This window comes from Peromyscus eremicus, chromosome 6, assembly GCF_949786415.1.
Source record: "Peromyscus eremicus chromosome 6, PerEre_H2_v1, whole genome shotgun sequence".
NCBI lineage: Eukaryota > Metazoa > Chordata > Mammalia > Rodentia > Cricetidae > Peromyscus > Peromyscus eremicus.
The window spans coordinates 60,493,384-60,508,670 of record NC_081421.1 but is presented as its reverse complement, the minus strand read 5'-3'; the positions used below and the strand labels follow the sequence as shown (position 1 = coordinate 60,508,670).

The window sequence follows — 15,287 nt, the reverse complement described above, 5'->3', positions numbered from 1 at the left end:
ATGCCCCCTCGGAGCATTTTCCAACACTTCCACAACACTGCACCAGTTGCACCTGAGACTGCCACTTTGTATCAGCTGATTAGCTCTTTCAACACAAGCCAGTTTGAAGTAGGTCTTACAAAACTTAAGAATTTTTACTTTGACCTCTTCAATGAACTTTCCACATGTTCAGAGAATATTACCTTGCATTGCCTGTCCTGATTATAAAAGAAAGCAATTACTAAAATTTTAGAATTTCTTTATTAAAAACAGATACCTCTTACATTTCTATGAAATCTCCATTTCCCAAAGCACCATTTCCAATGACTCTCACTATGATTATCTCAGCACCAATACCAGTATGGAATTAATTTATTCTTCTCAGTGGCAATGTGTTACAACTGCCTGACCATATTTACTTCACAAATGACACAGCAGCACTCTTTCACAACAGTACACAACGTCGGCAACAGCGAGATTTAACAAACTGATAAAACTGTGCTATAATGAGGGCTGCAGAAAAGGTTAAGAACACTGCTTACTCTCCCACAGGAGACAGAATTAATTCCCAGCACCTACATAGCAGCTCACAACCTTCCATTCCAGTTCTAGGGGATCTGATACCCTCTTCTGGCCTCTGGGAGCACCATGCACACACATGGTACATAGACATATGTTCAGACAAGACATTCATACACATAAAATAAAATGTAAAAAGAGTATATTGCTGGTTTGTTTTATATCCTGATTTACCATGTGTATAATATAACATTCAGACAGCAGAATTATACCTAGTCCTTTAGGGGTGATACCACTTCGGTCCTGAGGATTCACTGCCCAGTAATAGTACTTGAGTGTGTGCATGATGAGCAGCACTGTTCCAACTCTCCGAATAGTATTATATATGTTGACTGTACCAATGAATTCAGTGGACAGATAAGTGTACAGCATCAACTGAACCTACAAAACCAAAATAAAGAGCACACAATCAGAGACGCTCACTGGCAAATGTCCCATATTTAGTTCAAAAAGATGCTGTGCTTGATAACATCAAGCACACACACATACTCCTTATACAGTAAATACCCAAAATATGTCAATTTTTGACATATTATCCCATGGAAATAATTCTTTTATCCCCATTCAGCAGCCATCAACTTTTAATTAGCAGCTGTATCTTTATAATAAATTTACGCTTTAAGAAATTGTTTTGTTTTGTGTGTTTTTCTGGGCCAGTGGGTTTGTTTGTTGGTAACAGGGTCTCACTATGTAGCCCTGGCTGGACTGGAACTCAATATGTAGACCAGGCTGGCCTCAAGCTCACAGGATTCACTTGCCTCTGCCTCCTAGGTTCTGGAATTTAAGAATTAATAGTATAAATCACATGTCTGGCCTTATATACTTTTTGTATTTACAGATGCTTTCTGTGTTTTACAGAAAAGTGTAAGCTAGAACGGGGAGATGACTTGATGGGTAAAGTGTGCGGAACTGCACTTGGACCCCCAGCACCAATGTAAAGACACACACACACACACACACACACACACACACACACACACACACACACACAGTAGCATATGGTTGTAACCTCAGCACTGCTACCCAGAAATGGGAGGGATAGAGAAAAGAACCCACGGACACCTAAAAGCCAACAGCAATGGGTAGTAGTGAACAACAAGAGACCCTGTCTCAAAGAAGGTGAAAGGTAAAAACTTACATTGGAGAATGTCCACTAACTGCCACATGTATCCCATGGGTCAAGAATACCACATTCAAATATGAATGTACACACAGAGAGATTAGAAAAAAGGTCTGGTATGACTCAAAAGGTTGAACATATAAAAATATACATTTGTCTATACTTACTTCAAATATAAGCTCTTGTTATATTAGAGAAAACAAGAATATATAAGTGCTACCCTACCACAGCACCTTTCATCTGCATAATGGTATTTTTGATGTATTTACTGCTGTTAAAGTGAGTAGCCCCAACCTATCTGTCACTAAAGCATACTTCAAATTCTTACGCACTTGATTTCAGGTCAGAACTACTTACATGTACCTATATACATGGCACTGTTACTACGGACAGACACTGGGACATAGAAGGTCGTGGCAGGACAGGGACAGTTCAGTAGCAGAGCACTTGCACAGCATGTGCAAAAGAACTGAGTTCAATCACCAGCACCTTAAGGACATAGCAACAAAAAAAGGTCATGAAGATAAACATAATGAAGTGGCACAGGCTGTGGCTGTTAACCATAGTGACTTCAGAGCCAGAGAAGCTGTGGTGAGACAAAGTGAATCTGTAAGGAAGTCTCATTAATCAAGAAGCGTGAAGGAAGGCTTTGGAGAGAAGTAGGAGTGCAGGCAGGCAGACAGAAAGAAAACAAATTTCAAACAAGAAGAATGGTAGCTGAAAAAATGGTATCACAGATCCAGAGCAATCATTTTCCAAACCTACCTGTACATAAAAGACCTGGAAAACATTTTTTTTTTAGTTATGAAGCCTAGTCATACCCCATAGTAATGAAATCAAAATCTGCAGTGGATGGAGTAGGACTCTGCTTTACATTTTTGTTTTTAAAACTTTTCCTCAACTGATTCTTCCAGCAGCCACGATTAGGAACCACTGCTCTAGTGGATCCTTATGGTACCTGCCAATCTACTGAGGATATCTGAATTTCTAAATTACAAAACCTATAGTTAGCAGGAAGGCTTAAAGCAAGCTCTGAGATTACCTCACTCTGAAAATAATGGAAAACTAAAGTCTGAGAGACTAAGAAAGGATCTGATGAGAATGGCATGTTAGGAACATACAGGAAGCCTGTGGTGATGCACACCTGTATCATCCGGGAAACAAGGGCAAGAGGATTAAGAGTTAAGACCAGCAGGCTACAAAGTGAGACCCAGGCCAGCCAGGACATACAGAGCTGGACCCTGTCTAAAAAATAACAACAAAACACACAAAATTTCTTAAATAAAATAATAAATTAGATAAACAAAAAAGTAGATAATATTTAGTAATATTAAGAATGATATCAGCTGGGCACGGTGGTGCACACCTTTAATCCCAGCACTTGGGAGGCAGAAGCCAGCCTGGTCTACAAAGCAAATTCCAGAACAGCTGGGACTACACAGAAAAACTCTCTCAAAATGCCCCCTACCCACCACAAAAAATATATATATATATATAAAATATATATATATATATGATTTAATATCAATACACAGTGATAAATGAAAGTAAAGACCTCTGTGCTAATTAGGAACAAACCTTCCTTCTTTCGTTCACTCATCATACAACCTAATAACACCTATGCAGCAACCATCTTTCTCATTCTGTCTAAAATCTACGAGTACAAAAATCAGGCCTGTCTTGCTCACCACTCTACCCATACTGCCCAGAATGAAGTCATCATTCCACAAATACTTTTGAGTAAACAAAAGACCACTGCAGACAAGAAAATTGGTAGTTCCTTCGAGGTCATCATAAGATCACCTTGGAGCAGATCCAAGGTAAATGAAACTATAAGGAGCTCCCCATTCCCTTTCCAAAAGCAAAGGTTAATCCATACATCTACAGCTCTGGCTTCAGGAACTAAAGGAGGATTTGCTATGACTCTAATGAAGCTCACATGCTCCCTGTAAGCCTCGTTTTGCATGCACTACATTGTGCTCTGCAAAAATGCTTTCTCTCTACCCTGCAAACTACATGACCTGTCAGTTAAACAATCTGGATCTGTCCTTTGCTATAATTGTGTTTATGATAAACTAAGAGCAAATTAAATTCCTTATGAATATACCAAGCAGACAGCCAACAGAGAAGGTTAATTTGATATCAAGTCAATTGTAAATTCTAAAAGGTAATGAAGGAAATGTATTAAAAAGTATAAAGAAAGAAATAAAGTGTGCGACTATCAGGACCATGAAGAAGTCCTGTGATTAAATTTAAAGTAAAAGCCATCCCTCTACAACTAGGTATGTAATAAGACACCTTCTGACAACTTCAAAAGAGACACAAAGCCTTACAAATATGCTGGCGAGTAAGAACAAAAAAAAGTCTAGTAAAAGATTTTTAAAGTAACTTGAAACAATCTTTGAAAGAAATAAGACTGAGGGTCATGAAAGAGAAAGAGGTCAAATTTAACCGGGAGATAAAAAGCTACAACCTCCAGCTGCCTCCTCTGATTATTTCCAAATGGCAATCAGAGTCGGCAGCTGTGTTTCTCTTTACCACTGAAAAGACCAGCTGAAAATAAGATACTATGACCCTAGAAAAGAAAGTCTGCAGACATTTTTTCCTGACAGAGTAAGTGTGTGCTATGATAGACACAGCAAGTGGGCAATGGGGGAGGGGAATGGAACCATGGGGTTAAAATAACACCATTTCTAACAAAAATTGTAAATAAGATGAACATAATTATACAACTTGATAAACTTTATTTCAAGTTATACTTCATATTAGAAGTTTTTAGGATAACTAACACATCAGGGTTTGTTAAAGATTTTGTTTACAAACTTTGTGGTAATAAATTCATTTGTTCACATAGGAATAACTAGTTTATTGTCAAAGTGCTACAAAATTATTTGACAAACACATTAGAATTTTCTGTTAATATTAAAATTAACGTATAAAGAGACCATTATATTAGCCTTCAAAAAAAGGTGGCCTTTCAGCTGTGGTTGTAAAATGAAACTCAAGAGTTAATTACACTGGCTGAAGTATGCAGAGAAGAGGCAGACAACAGGAAGAGGGTGAGATGGGTGGAGGGAGAGGGAGGAGAGGAAGGGGAGAGGCCAGAGAATGTATACGCACTATGTGTAGGGGAGGTGGGGGGGTGTTCGTGTGTGCGCTGGAGCATGCATATGCATTCACAATAGAACAGAGCTATAGAGCTATAGATTCTAGGAAAGAGTCGACTGGAACTGCCCCGACTTATACTCTGCAAACTAAGGCACTCTCAAATAAAACCTTAACAGAAAAATAAAGCCATAGCTCATATTTCTATTACAAAATAAAAATATATATTGACTGGCAAATTTTCCTGAAAAGCAAAAAAGTATGCTTGATCAAAAATGGTTATCCACCGAAACCTTAATTATCAATATGAATATATAAAAGGAAAAGAGAAAATTCTCACAACTGTCACTTTTCTCAAACACAAAAGACTTAACAAAGAAAGTAAACCGAGATCAATAAACATCACCTTGGCTGGAGTGTGAATCCATATGGCAGGGTTAAGAAGGATGTGATCACACAATTGCTTCAGTAGGGGCATCCCATTCTGCAGATTGCTCAAATACTTTGAAAATGCAAGGCAAAGTTCAAGTACTGCTCTGCTGACGTGGGATTTGGAAGACTGTGGGGGGTGGGAGGAGGAAAGTAGTTTAAACGTTACTACTAATTCAAAGGAAAGTAAGTAAATTACAAGCTGTCAACACCAAAAAAGAAGTTGTCCACAATCCACGTTCAAAGTTAAAGATGGCATGAAGCTCGCTACCAGACTTCCTTAACAGAGGACAGGAAGGAAGGTAAAACAAAATCTACAGCTTAACATAAGTAATTTTCTATAGGCAAGGAGATTTTCTTACAGATAGAATTTCTTGACCATATAGAAAAACAAGTACATGATTTGCAAATTAACAGTAAAAATAATAAAAGACTTCGTACTTTACCTTTTCAAGGCTATAACCTATTACCAAAAAGCCCTTACAAGCAAGCATCTGCTCCTGCATAGCGATTGAGTTCTTCAACAACTCCATGATAAAAGCCAGCAAGGTTGTACTAGAACAAGACAAAAGGCAATGGTTGGAGAAAGAATATTCCACAAGAAAATATTAGGTTCAACACATATAGCCTTCTATTTATCTTAATCAAAATTTCTGTTTCCAGGTAAGAATGTAGCTCAATGGGAGAATGCTTACCTGGCATGGGTGAGGCTCTGGGTTCAATCACAAGAAACACATAAAGGCAAGCTCTACTAAAACTATCTCCAAGATTATTTCAGAATAAAATACTTATTGTAAGATTAATATTCACTTAATATTTCATGTATTTTAATAACAAACAGTAATTTAGAAATAGTATGACAAGCATGCATTGCTTAGAAAAAAATGACCATTTGAAAACTAGTAATAGACATATGTGTAATGAAAAGTATTAAGATCTTAACAAATACAGTGTTATAAAGAGATAAAGGGGAAACTGGAATAGAAGGATGAAATGGGAAGGGAACGGGGTGCAAGGTAAAAGAAGGACAACTAACACTTATGGCTATTTGAAAAGCCATATAGAAATCTACCAATGTAGAAGCTTCCTAAAATATACACATACATAAAAGGAATTTAAATGGAGTCATCCATATAATGGGGAGACAATGCCCAAATTAGACATCTTATAATACCAATAAAACTTCCAATGCCAGGAATGGGTTATATCTTATTGATTCAATGGCCAAAGAAGTCCTGCCAAGGCTACTGATTACCTTCCACAGCCTGACAGTAATGCCCTATTGCTTAAGACACCACCTACTTATGTCACTAAACATGGATAAATAAAGCTGATGCCCAAATAAAAGCTTCATTACTACTAACTAGCATTCATGATGCTGGCAGGCACTTTGCACACTACCAGAAAAGAAAAGTCATCATCATTATCACCCAGCTACAAACCCTACAGCCTACAACAGCACTCTGCCTGTAAGACATACTGGCAAATAATGGCACAGATGTTATAAAAGTAACCAATCTTTTTAAAATTAGACTTAAGGCTTACTCCATGAGAAGGAACCCATACCCGACACTGGTAAAATGGCCAAGAACCTGAAACTAGATAGGTCTTGGGCCTAGGTCTTTCCTAGAGAGAAACCTAACAGTAATATTTTGCTAAAGGAACATAACAATAAAACTACTCCTAATAGCACATTGTTACACCCAGAGATCAGTGCATCACTCATCACTCACCAGAGAGGTCTCTAATGCCCACAACTGGACAATGTGCAGAGACTGACAGACTTTGGAGCACTCAGCTCTAAATGGGATGTCTTTATCAAACCCCTCCCCTCAAGGCCCAGAGACCTATGTAGAAAGACTGTAAGAGTCAGAGGCGGTCAGGCGGTGGTGGTGCACGCCTTGAATCCCAGCACTCGGGAGGCAGAGCCAGGAAGATCTCTATGAGCCTGGTCTACAGAGGGAGATCCAGGACAGGCACCAAAACTACAGAGAAACCCTGTCTCAAAAAAAAAAAAAAAAAAAAAAGAGTCAGAGGTGGTAGATGACTCCAGGGAAACAGGGTCTTCCACACACAAGAGAAATGATACATTTACAAACTCACAGAGACTATGCCAGCATGTGCACGACCTGCACAAAATCAAACAAGAAAAAAATCCCAGTGTGGAGAAATGGAAGTAGCTGCTGGGAAAGGGGAAATCATTTTCTCTAATGGTGTGTCACTGAGCATATCAACCACACTCCAGAGCAGACCCCATGCCCAGTAGTTGGCCAACACAAAACAGACTCCATGTTTTTTGTGTGTGTGCTTTTTGTTTTGTTTTAGTTTGGTTTGGTATTTTTCATCTTACTGGGGGGTTTGTTTGTTTTCACTGTCCTTTTTTGTTTCTGTCTCTGGTGGGTTTTGGTTTTTTTTTTTTTGGAGAGGGAGAAAGGGAGAGAAAGAACATGAAGTTGGGTGGGTAAGGAGGTGGCGAGGATCTGGGAGGAACTGGGGATAGGGAAAGAATATGATCAAAATACATCCTATTTGAAAAAAATTTAAATAAAAAGAAGAAAAAAATTATTATTCTGAAACCCAAAAAAGATATATTGTATATATGTATGAAAATTTCCAAGAATAAATACAAGCATTATTTAAAAAAAAAAAAAAGGAATGAATGTAACAAGACAATCAAGGATATTCATTTTTTAGGAGTTAGAGACCAAAGGGAAGGAATAAAAAAGAGCAAACAGACTATGGCTTAAACTATCAAAATAAGCAGGACTCCATACTAGACTAAGAAGTTGTTCCTAGTCAGGCATGGTGGTGCACTTGTAATCCCAGCACTTGAGAGGCAAAGACAAGAGAATTTCTGGGAGTTGAAGGCCAGCCTGGTCTACAGAGTGAGACCTTATCTCCAAAACCAAAGGAAAGAATAAAGTAGTTTGTTCCTTCTTCCAATAGGAAAATAATGATCCTTCAGTCTTGAATTTTAACCGTGAACAGGGGATACAGCATTATCCACCACCCACAGTATCTAGAGAAGCCCAAAAAGGAAAGAAAAACATAGGATTAGCTGTCACTGCCCTATCAGTGGCTCCTCAGAGAGACCACAGAAGACAGCAAGACCAGCAGTAATCCTCATCCTCCACAACAGAGCTGCAGCTACTACACCAGTGAGGATACTGAAAAGATGGGGGAAAGGAAAGAAAGAAAAACTAATTCCTGTCAAAGAAGGCCACAAAAATTTAGTAAGGTTTATGCTTATTACTATGCCAAGAGTAATTAAATATTTTAAAGTATAGTCAACAAACCAGGTACAATACAGCACACCTGTAATCCCAACTACTTAGCAATGGAAGGCAGAGGATCTTAAGGTTGAAGCCAGGTTGGTTAACATAGCAAGCCCCCCATCAAACAAATACATGATTTAACTTGATAGAGTTCTGAAATGCTAGATCTGATTTCTATTTAGAAAAAAATTAAAAATAATTTTTGTTGCCTAAAAATAATCTGGAAAAAATTACCTTATCATCAGTTAGATACATGAGTCATAGATGACAAGTCACATACAGAAGAATTTCAGAAAAGAATAGAAAGCTCATTTACATTTCTCAATAAATGAAATACAATCACTGTACTATATATAATTTTACTGGAACATATAGGCACAAGAAATTCATTCATTTCAAACAGTCTCATGTTTTACAGTTTATCAAAACATTCACATGCCTCTGCCTTCGTTAAGACTCAATTCTATAGCACAGGATATAAAAGATGCTAATGTACAACCCAATTTAAAAAAAAAAAGACAAAATTGCCAGGCAGTAGTGGTGCACGCTTTTTAATCCCAGCATTAGTGGGGCAGAGGCAGGCAAATCTCTCTGAGTTCAAGGCCAGCCTGGTCTACAAAGTGAGTTCCAGTACAGTCAGGACTGTTACACAGAGAAACCCTGTCTCGGGAAAAAAAAAAAAAAAAAAAAAAAAAAAACTCACAGTGATCTGCCTGCCTCTGCCTCCCAAGGACTGGCATTAATGACTTTGTCACAATGCCCAGCCAAGATATATACATTTTGAATAAATCCACTACCACCATGTTAACTTTATTCCATAACATTTACTATGCTTTCAGAGTTTCTAATTTTTTCTACTAATAAACCAGAACTGCATTAATATAAAACAATTAATAGAGATTTATAGTATTGTTTATATATAAATTACTCTAAAATATTTTTACTCTACAACAAAATGAATGGCAAAAATACTATTCAGTTCAATAATTATGAAAAGTAGCTTTCACATAAACTTAAAACAAAAGGCACCAGGCATGTAATGCTCACCGTTATCCTGGCTCTCAGAAAACTAAGGCAGAAAGATGGTGAGCTTGAGATCATAGTGGACTACATGGTAAACTGTAGGCCAGTGGGGTTGGGGGTCTACATAGTAAAACCCTCTCTCAAAAACAACAATCAAAAATGAAATAAAAAACACTCACCAGATAGTCAAATCAACCTCATCAGATAAATACTGCTGATAATCCAGCTGTGCAAAAAGCGGAAACAAAACTTGTACTCCTCCAATTGAATGCATGGCACTTTGGATGGAATGTGTTAAAACTGCCTTTACATCCTTGGAAAACAGAAAATACAGTAAAGGTTTCAATGATTTCTTTTCTAAAGCAATTAAAAGTAAAATACAACAGAAAATGCAGGAACACTAAAAATGTGGTGTACATGTTTAATTAAAAACTAAGAAACCCTCAGTAATTCATTGATATTTCCACTTGATATATTATTAAAAGATCTGAAATAATACCTGGAGCATGAGTGCATGTGGTGAATGAACAAAAATGGAAGGATTGTCCTTAGGAGATGACTCGAGGCACAGCTGGGCATCTGTGGCCCGTGGATTGTATGTGAAGGCAATGGCACTGGAGAGTTTGCCATCATACAACAAAAGTTTATGATGCTCAGCAAGGAAAAGGTCACTTTCTGCTTTAAATTTAAATGTACCCTGTTAATTACAAAAACAAACCAAAAAAAAGTTAAGGTAACATCCACACAACATAAGAAACATACAAATGACCAAATATAAAATCTAATAATACCAGGTAAAATGACCGACCTCTCCACATGTGAGTCATTACCTCCATGATTTATCCACTTGATCAAACTTTTGTTGAATCACATTAAATTTAACTTATATTTATTTTCATTTGCCTCAGGATATTTTCCGACTACCTTTGTGTCATCTGCTTTGACTCATTGATTGTTTAAGGGTATGTTGTTTAGTTTCCACATGCCTATAGAGTTTCTAAATTTTCTAGTCTCACTCTATCAAAGTCATTAAAATATATTCAATGACTTCAATCTCCTTACATTTACCAACATGTTTTTTAGCCCACCAGATGGTCTGATCTGAAGATAGTCGATGCACTCTCAAGAAGACTGTGTCTTATACTGGTGCTCAAAAGGTTCCCTATGTTAAGTTCACTTGGTCTGTGTAGTTGCCCACATCCTCTGTTTCCATGTTGGTCTCGGTTATTGTTTCTCTACCTACATTGCCATCTGCATGTTCCTGTTTTGATCAGTGAAAGATTACATATACAGGGCTGGAGAGATGGCTCAGCAGTTGAGAGCATTGACTCTCAGGTTCCAAAAGCCAGCACCCACATAGCAGCTCCTAACTGTGTATAACTCCAGTTCCAAGAGATCCAATACCCTCACACAGACATACATGCAGGCAAAACACCAATCAATGTACATAAAATAAAAATAAATAAATCATTTTTAAAAAGGTAAAACGATTGAATACACAACAGTAGTTCATAGGATTACAGAGCTCAGTGACATAACAGCTGTCTTAGTTTATGTAAGCATACTCTAATAAGAGTTCTACAATTAGTTGTACAAACACTGTGAACATAACTAAAGTATGTGTATTTCGACACACTTAAAATTTTTAGCCAGGTGGTGGTGGTATATGCCTTTAATCCCAGAACTCAGGAGGCAGAGGCAGGTGGATTTCTGAGTTTGAGGCCAGCCTTGTAGACAGAGTGAGTTCCAGGACAGCCAGGGTTACACAGAGAAACCATGTTCTGAAAATTAAAAAAAAAAAAAAAAAAACTGAATGAAGAGGAAGAGCAACATAGTGCATGACTTTAAACCCAGCACTCAGGAAGCAGAAGTAGGTGGATCTCTGTGAGTTTGAGGCCTGCCTAAGTTATACAATGAGTTCCAGGACAGCCAGAGCAACAAATCGAGACACTGTCTCAAACAAACAAACAAAACAAAACAAAACAAAGTTAATTTAAAAAACTCATTAAATAGTCATGTAGTGGTGAGCCAGAAGCAGGTAGATCTCTGGGATTTCAAGGTCAGCCTGGTCTACAGAGCAAGTACCAGGACAGTCAAAGCTACACAGAGAAACTCTGTCTCAAAAAACCAAAATAAAAGAAAAAAAACTCATAAGGCAATAAAAAAATAATTAAAAATAAGTAGTCTTTTCTAATACTAATATATAACTAGCTTATAAACATGCTCTACATTAGAAAGTATCAGAGCAGTACAAATCAAAACAAATAAGATAGCTAGGTAGATGGCTCTATGAATGTAAGGCTTGCTGAGAAAGCATGAGAACCTGAGTTTGGATCTCCAGCACCAAGGTGGGTATGGTCACACTTGCACTTGTAACACAAGCACTATGGGGAGCAGAGACAAAAGATTGCTGGCTACTAGCCATGCTCCAAGTTCTGTGCAAGATGGAAGACACTGTCTCATAGTACTAAGGCAGAGAGTGATGGGAGGATTTGAGATGTCCTCTTCTGGTCTTTACACATATGTGCATATTACACACACACTCATACAACCAATGAGATATTACTTCATACTCATTAGGACAGCTCTGACCAAAAAGTATGATAATAACACACATAGAAAAAGACATGGAGAAAAATGTTCATACACTACTATGTTAATATAAAATGGTGCAGTCATTTTGGAAAATAACATGGAAATTTCTCAAATAATCTTAGTTATTGAACACAAAAGAAAAAAACATGCATCCACAAGCCTGTATATTCATATTAATATTATTCATGATAACCAAAAGTGAAAGCAACCCAATGTCCATGAGCTAATGAGTGGTAAGCAAAACACAGAAGACATATGAGGGAATAACACCATGTAGGAGGCCCAGGGTTCAGTCCCCAAGGGGGGAAGGGTAGAAAAAGAGAAAGAAAAATATGACTTAACCAAGAAAATGCCATCAAAGAATGAAAAGCTCAGAAGTGACAGCACAATGGTTTAGATGACTTGAGTGTGTCCCACAGACTATCACGAGTTGAAATTTAATCCCCATTTTCCAACTGTGAAGATCTATACAGTCCAGAAATAGTGTTAGAAGTGTGCTGTGGAATGGTCTGTATGTCAAATTGCTCTAATTGGTCAATAAATAAAACACTGATTGGCCAGTGGCCAGGTAGGAAGTGTAGGCGGGACTAACAGAGAGGAGAATTGAGATAACAGGAAAGCAGAGGGAGACACTGCCAGCCACCGCCATGACAAGCAGCATGTGAAGATCCCGGTAAGCCACAAGCCATGTGGCAAGGTATAGATTTATAGAAATGAATTAATTTAAGATATAAGAGCAGTTAGCAAGAAGCCTGGCACGGCCATACAGTTTGTAAGCAATATAAGTCTCTGTGTTTACTTTGTTGGGTCTGAGTGCTGTGGGACTGGCGGTAGACAGAGATTTGTCCTGACTGTGGGCCAGGCAGGAAAACTCTAGCTACAGAAGTGGCAGCTTTAGAAAGCCATTATGGAGAAGGACCCATTAGTGAATTCTGGTAGCATCATGAAGGGACAGAACCACAAAAGGGAAGCACATGTATATTCCACCGTTCTTGCCAAGTGATTCTTTACTAAAATTCTGCCAACAAGTGTGCGGCATGGACCCCTAGAACATGAGCCAAATGAAAGTTCTTTTTGTTGTAAAGTTAGCCTGTCTGAGGTATTTCACTACAGTAATAAAAAAAAAAGTACTAACAGACATGTAAATGTAAACATACACAAAGAAATGACTTGTCCTAAAATAGTAAACACATAATAAATAGAAAACAAAAACTCCTCCTCCTCATTTTTAATGTCCTTAAAACATGGCAAATGAATTTAAAAAGTAAATAATAGGGCTTATAATATTTGTAGAGCTACAAGGCATTGTTTATGCCTGTATTCCAGCACTCCAGATATAAGATGATTATATGAGCACAAGAGTTCCAGACTAGGGACTGGAGAGATGGCTCAGTGGTTAAGAGCACTGACTGCTCTTCCAAAGGACTCAGGTTCAATTCCCAGAACCGACATGGCAGCTCACAACTTTCTGTAACTCCAAGATCTGACACCCTCACAGAGACATATATGCAGGCAAAATATCAATGCACATAAAATAAATAAATAACTAAATTATTTAAAAAGAGTTCCAGACTAGTCTTGGCAATATTGCAAAATGCACCTCAAAAAAAAAACTATTTTATATTCACATTTTAAATAGTGTATAGACTTTACTTCTACAAATATTTTTATATTTGTATATATAAAATAATAAAATAAGTCAAAAAGAATTTTCAGGACCATATTGAAAGGTTCTACATTAAATATTACACAACATTTACTGGCAATAAGGAAAGTTATGTAGTCAGGAATAAAAGAGAACCTGAAAAATGCCCAGATACTACAACAGAGAAAGAACAGTGTTTATGAAGGAAAACAAAATGAAAGAAAAAATAATAGAACACTAGAGGATACTGACTGTCAACATCCATTCCAGCTACTTTAAAAAATTATAGGTAATTTATAAGCAACATAAATCTACTTTTCATGGTTCTGCTTGCTAATCATAGTTGATCCTATCATAGATGTGTGCATAGTATCACAATGAAAGATAAAAGGGTTCCTCAACTTCTTTATGAGGGCACTAAACTCATTCATGAGGAAGAAGCCTTCAAGACCTAACCACTTCCCAAGACTCACCTCTTAATATCACCTCCTTGACAGTTAAGCTTCAATATATGAGTTTAAGAGAGATACATATAATCAGACCATAGCACTTATGGAGGAAAAGTTAACCTTTGCCTTACTTCATAAAGAAAGATAAATTAATTCAAAATGAGCCTCAAACCAACAGAGATACTAAGATAAAACTAAGAAAAAATACTTCTAATATTGTGTCAAATATTTATAAGAACACAAAAAAACTGAAAAATTATACCTGATTAAAATCAAATTCCTGTTCTCCGAAGCCCATATTAAAAACAAAAACCAAGGTACACAAGAAAAATTTGTAAGTAGTACATCTGAGAAAAAATTATGTTCACAATATTTATGGAACTCTGAAAACCCAGTAAGAAAATAAACCACACAAAAGAAAATTGGTGTGAAGACACACACAAATGGCTAATAAGCAACGGAAAGATCTTCAGATCTCTGGCCAGTGAAAGAATTCAATTACAACCAAAAGGAGGCCAGCCACAATAACACACATCTATAATCCCTGTACTTGGGAGGTGGAGTTAGGAGGATCAGGATTCAAGACCAGCACCAACTGTACCAAATTCAAGGCCAGCTTGGAATACTTGGGATTAGAACCTTGTCAAAAAGAACGGGAGGAAGAGAAGGAAGGCTATATAAAAGTTCCTCCAATAGAAACAATCATATTCCTGAGTATATATCCAAACAAAATGAAATAATGATGTCAAAGAGACATGTGTGCTTCCATGTTTATAACAACACTATTTGAAATCACCATGAAATACAAGTAAGTGCTCATTAAGAGATTAATATGGGGGCTGGAGAGCTGGCTCGGAGGGTAAGAGCACTGGCTGCTCTTCCAGAGTTCCCAGGTTCAATTCCCAGCACCCACATGGCAGCTCATAACTGTCTGCAACTCCAGTTCTAGGGGATCAAACAGCCTCACAAGCAAAACACTAATACATAAAAATGAATAAATAAAATAATTTTTTTAAAAAGAGATAAAAATGGACTGGGCGTGGTAGCACATGCCCTTAATCCCATCACTAGGGAGGTAGAGGCAAGTG

The 15,287-nt window shown here is 37.4% G+C and overlaps 1 protein-coding gene across 3 annotated transcripts in view; it reads right to left on the bottom strand.

Moving 5' to 3' along the window:
* Lrba (LPS responsive beige-like anchor protein) overlaps positions 1 to 15,287 on the bottom strand; it is a 561,905-nt gene that overhangs the window by 471,708 nt on the left and 74,910 nt on the right. For all 3 annotated transcript variants that reach the window (XM_059265566.1, XM_059265567.1, XM_059265565.1), the window contains exons 9-13: positions 10,010 to 10,207; positions 9,690 to 9,823; positions 5,659 to 5,767; positions 5,190 to 5,342; positions 771 to 939 (exon numbers count right to left, since the gene is read on the bottom strand). In XM_059265566.1, the coding sequence (XP_059121549.1) occupies positions 771 to 939; positions 5,190 to 5,342; positions 5,659 to 5,767; positions 9,690 to 9,823; positions 10,010 to 10,207 (763 nt within the window). The remainder of the gene's footprint in view (positions 1 to 770; positions 940 to 5,189; positions 5,343 to 5,658; positions 5,768 to 9,689; positions 9,824 to 10,009; positions 10,208 to 15,287) is intronic.